At 29.9% G+C, this 5,148-nt stretch overlaps 1 protein-coding gene across 1 annotated transcript; it reads left to right on the top strand.

Moving 5' to 3' along the window:
• Positions 1–2,305: 2,305 nt before the first annotated feature.
• Positions 2,306–4,525, top strand: LOC108469325 (probable indole-3-pyruvate monooxygenase YUCCA5). The gene is made up of 3 exons (XM_017770215.2): positions 2,306–3,084; positions 3,172–3,543; positions 3,991–4,525. Exons 1-3 carry the CDS (start codon positions 2,416–2,418, stop codon positions 4,222–4,224), a joined length of 1,275 nt encoding a protein of 424 aa, XP_017625704.1. The 5' UTR covers positions 2,306–2,415; the 3' UTR covers positions 4,225–4,525.
• The last annotated feature ends 623 nt before the right edge of the window (positions 4,526–5,148 follow it).

Raw genomic sequence — 5,148 nt, 5'->3', positions numbered from 1 at the left:
ACAACTTGCCTATATGTTATCCATGTAAGTGTTTTATTGTTGAAATTCATCTTCCTAATAATGTCATCTTTAATTTAAGGTTTGAATTTAAATTCTCTTTTCGATAGGGGTGTAAACAAAGTGACGAGTAAGGGCTTTAGCCCCTTGGTAGTATAATTATGATTATAATGCCTCTCAAATGTCACTCTACAATACAATTATTTTTTGTTTCGTCTCTCCAATTTTTTTAGTTAATTATCTCGATTCTTTATATATATATTCGAACCACTGTTGGTCATATTTCTCTTTGCCGAGAAACCGAAGAAGCTATACAAGAGTTTTTTCAGGCCTACTCATATGATACACAATCATATGGTATCTAAGCTAAAAAATTCTATGACACCAAAATGAATTTGGGTCTCTCCAGTTCAACTAGGACCCCAATTCTTGACCCGACTTTCTACCAAAATCAAGATCAAGAAAAAAAAGTTTTCCAATCATTGACTCAAACCAATTGGCGAAGTCCACTTAGCAAAATAAAGGGGTATTTATGGCCAGCAAGCCACTGCTACATCCATTTCATTAGGATGACTGACCCTTGATCTTAGTACCACACACTGAAATACTTAAATTTAAGATTTTATCATTGTATTTTAGTTGAGTATAATGTCCATCCAATTCATCATGCTAACATGAATTTTTTTTTGACACAATGCATAGAACTACCCCTAGCCCCTTCCCAACCCATAAACAAGAGAATAATGTGTTTTAGTACATTTGAACTCATGTCCTCTTGTATTGGCAACAATGCCCATATCAATTGGCTAACATGAATCTTTTTATGATCAAAGCAGTTGTGAGTTGATACAGAGGGAGCTATTTTTTTCTAAAACTTGTTATTATCACTTAAGTTTTGAGGCGTTACCCTTTTTGTAACAAAAAAAAAATTATATCTACATTTTAATTAACTAAAAAAAATTATATTGACATTTTAATTGCAATAGTTAATGATGTATGTCTATATGAACAAATTAATAATATTATAAAAATAAAATGATCAAATTATATTAAATCAAAATATAAAATCAAAATCAAAATTTTAATAAAATAGAAATACCAAAATCAAGATTTTCCCTTATTATTAATTTTTTGAGCATTGAGGAAGAAACTCTTTGGAGAGGTCCATAGAATCAAATGAGGATGTTTCGACTGTTGTGTCATTTTCTTTGCTCCCCAATATATTCCCTCTCAGCTCTCTGCTTCATCTTATATTTATGCTAATTGATTTTTAGTTGTGGTATATGAAATCTAAAATATTAAAATCGATATTATTGAAAAGAATTTTACTTAAATATTATTCAATCATAAAACGGACACCTATAATTATAAAAGAAAAATAGTATATAGAATCTAAAGCTTGCTATTAAACCAGTTAGACTCCAAATTATTTTCATTAGGCCCTTAATGATTCTTCTCAATATCTGCATATTCGAATGTGTGGAAATAAAAAAAATTTACGCTTTTAATTATTTTTATTAGGTAAAACGATAAATTTAGTCCCTACGGTTTAATTTTTGTTACTTTAGCTTTAATTATTTTTTGGAAATCATTTTAACTCTGATCAACATTTAAATTTTGGTCATTTACTTTTCTTAGTTGGAAAAATAGACTATAATGTTGAAATTTTAACTATAGTGACATGGTAGCCCACATGATAAATCGTGTGTGCTTCATAAAATTTTAAAAGAAAATAAAAAATTTTAAAAAGAAGCTCATAAAAAATAAAAATGATTATCCACCACAGTAATGAAGTATATACATGAATTGCTACACAGGTTGTTACGTCAGTGTGGTTAAAATTTTAACAGTTCAATCAACTTTTCTATTTAAAGAAAACTGATTTGATTAAATTTTGAAAGTTGAACACTAAAATAATTTAAAAATTAGAGCTAAAAAAATTTAAAAAAAGATAAATATTAAACTAAATTTATTATTATATAAAAGTTCAATCATTCAATTTTCTTTGAAGAATTTAATCATTCAATTTTGTATAATCATGATTTCATCTAAAGGAAAGAATAAATATCCTTGAACAATTTTTCTTAAACCAAGTATAATCTATATAAGATCTATTAATATTTTTTTTATTCCATAATAAAACAAAAACAAAACTTAGCCATTAGCTTATATGATTTGAAAGCCCTTTGAGATCACATTAATTATTGAATGTCATCACATGGTCCTTCACTCCTTGACTCCCTTTCACACCACCACCACTTCCTCTATATAAACACACCCCCATTACCTCAAATCCTTCCATATCAACAACAACTACAACAAATCAAAAATATCAAATTTCATCCATTTTCAGTTCATCAAAAAAAAAAAACTTACTTTTTTTTTTTTCAAAAACCCTTTAGCCAAAACTTAAAAACAATGGAGAACTTGTTTAGACTTGTGGATCAAGATCAAGGTTTCTTTCAACGTAAATGGACATTAGTCAATGGTCCATTGATAGTAGGTGCTGGTCCATCAGGGTTAGCCACTGCTGCTTGTCTTAGAGAACAAGGTGTCCCTTTTGTTGTCCTCGAAAGAGCCGAATGCATAGCATCTCTATGGCAAAAACGAGCCTATGATCGGCTCAAACTTCATCTTCCTAAACAGTTTTGTCAACTCCCTAAAGTACCATTCCCTGAAGATTTCCCTGAGTACCCAACAAAGAAACAGTTCATTGAATACCTTGAATCATACGCTAAGCGTTTTGATATTAACCCAAAGTTCAATGAGTGTGTACAATCAGCTAGGTACGATGAAACCAGTGGTTTTTGGAGGGTTAAGACGGTAAGAGGCTCTAACAAAGCCGAGTTCGAGTACATTTGCCGATGGCTAGTTGTGGCCACCGGCGAAAATGCCGAGTCAGTGGTGCCGGATATCGACGGATTGGCCGACTTTGGTGGTGAAGTTATTCATGCTAGTGAATATAAATCCGGTGAGAAATTCAAAGGCCAAAATGTACTCGTCGTTGGTTGTGGTAATTCAGGGATGGAAGTTTCACTTGACCTTGCTAACCATAATGCTTCACCTTCAATGGTGGTTCGCAGCTCGGTGAGTTTCATTATTTAAACAAATAAAGTAATCGATTTCATCATTGGATTGAATTCTAATGATGGGTTTCTTTTTATGTTTTAACAGGTTCATGTATTACCAAGAGAAGTTTTGGGGAAATCGACGTTTGAATTAGCTGTTTTGATGATGAAATGGCTACCACTTTGGCTCGTCGACATGATTTTGTTGATTTTGGCCTGGTTGGTGCTGGGAAATATTGAGAAATATGGATTGAAAAGGCCATTGATGGGTCCATTAGAGCTTAAGAACAGTAAAGGGAAAACACCGGTGTTGGATATTGGTGCATTGGAGAAAATCAAATCGGGTGATATTCAAGTTGTTCCTGGAATAAAGCGGTTCTCACGTGGACGACTTGAGCTCGTTAATGGTGAGAAACTCGACGTTGACTCAGTTGTTTTAGCCACTGGGTACCGTAGTAATGTTCCCTCTTGGCTTCAGGTGAGAAAATTGTTTTAGACTCTTATATATACATGTTGGTAAAATTTAGATTTTAGTCCCTTTATTTTGTTTAAATTTGAATTTTACTTCTTATATTTTAGCCAATTTATCACTTTACCATAATATCAAACTAACTATTTTTATAATTCAATTTCAACTCTTTCTAAAAAATTCTAAATTCTCCTGCTTCGAACTCAACTATGTTAGAATGATGCTTTAAAAAAACTAAAATTATTATTTTTATTCAAAATAGTCAACAATATTAACTATTTGAATCAACTAATGACATTATAAAATTAAAAGAATCAAATTATATCAAATTAAAATATAGAGAAAGTAAAATTTGAATTTAAACATATCATTAAAGGGACTAAAATATAAATTTTGACCCTATTATCTCAAACCACAAACATTTATTAATGTTGTTTTTATTATGAAAAAAAACAGGAAGGTGAATTTTTCTCCAAGAATGGATTCCCAAAGGCACCATTCCCAAATGGATGGAAAGGGAAAGGTGGACTGTATGCAGTTGGGTTCACTAGAAGAGGCCTATCTGGTGCTTCCTCAGATGCCATTAACATTGCTCAAGATATTGGCAAAGCTTGGAAACAAGAAAATAAGCAGCCCAAAAAGAGGACCATTGCTTGCCATAGGCGATGCATTTCACTTTCACAGTTCTAAATTTCTTATATATATATATATATCAGCAGCAGCATGGGAACATAACTTTACCTTTGTTCTTTTGTTTTATTTTTTTCATGGTGTAAGAAGAAAAAAAAAAAAAAAAGGTAGTAGTAAAATAGCACCCACGGCAAAGAAATTATAGTCATTGCTGTTGATGGTGAATACCTTGATTACGATCAACATAGAGCCCTCTCTCCAAAAGCCCAAGTTGGTTTTTTATTTCTTTGGGCATTTTGTATTATGAGATGATGAGGCTTTTTCTCTTTTCTTTTCATATATAACATTTGTACTTTGTATTATTATTGTTCAGTAAAAATTATAGTTAAAATATGTTTTAGGTCTTGTATTTTTATTTTTATTTTACATTTGCAATGTAATTTTTCTATTTTTATTTTTAAGAAATAAAGGCCTTCTTTGATTAAATGTTTAAAAATTAATTTTTAAAATATTTTAATAATCCACAATGAAAACTACTATATAATTTTTTAACAAAAAGTATAGAAAATGATAGAGAGACACCTACTTATCACTTAACTTTTTCAAAAAAAATTTTAAGATTGTATTATTTTTATCAAATAATATAATTATATTCAATATTTAATTTTAAGTAATAAACTAAATGGATTTTATAACTTAAATTCAATGGTTATTTTGTCGGTACTTAATTTTAAGCATTAACCTCTCTATTTTTCAACACTTAATTTTTCAATTTATCAAACATAGCTTTAGTCTCTTTACTATTCAATTTTAAAACTGCAAGTTCAATTATTGACATAGAAATTTTTTTGTTAAATTTAGATTCATTACACCGTCATAATAAATTAAATAGAAAAATTTTAACGATATTAACAATTAGACTTAAATTTTGAAATATGAAAAATAAAAGTAGGGATGAGAGAGAGAATATTTTATCTTTCCCTT

This window comes from Gossypium arboreum, chromosome 8 (assembly GCF_025698485.1).
Source record: "Gossypium arboreum isolate Shixiya-1 chromosome 8, ASM2569848v2, whole genome shotgun sequence".
NCBI lineage: Eukaryota > Viridiplantae > Streptophyta > Magnoliopsida > Malvales > Malvaceae > Gossypium > Gossypium arboreum.
The sequence above is the reverse complement of the archived record's forward strand: the minus strand, read 5'-3'. Positions and strand labels throughout refer to the sequence as shown.

What these genes read in the sequence shown, in the direction of transcription:
- LOC108469325 (XM_017770215.2), top strand. Translation starts at nt 2,416, where the DNA reads ATGGAGAACTTGTTTAGACTTGTGGATCAAGATCAAGGTTTCTTTCAA. An exon ending in CAATGGTGGTTCGCAGCTCG is followed by an intron (nt 3,085 to 3,171) that starts GTGAGTTTCATT and finishes ATGTTTTAACAG; the next exon opens with GTTCATGTATTACCAAGAGA. An exon ending in ATGTTCCCTCTTGGCTTCAG is followed by an intron (nt 3,544 to 3,990) that starts GTGAGAAAATTG and finishes GAAAAAAAACAG; the next exon opens with GAAGGTGAATTTTTCTCCAA.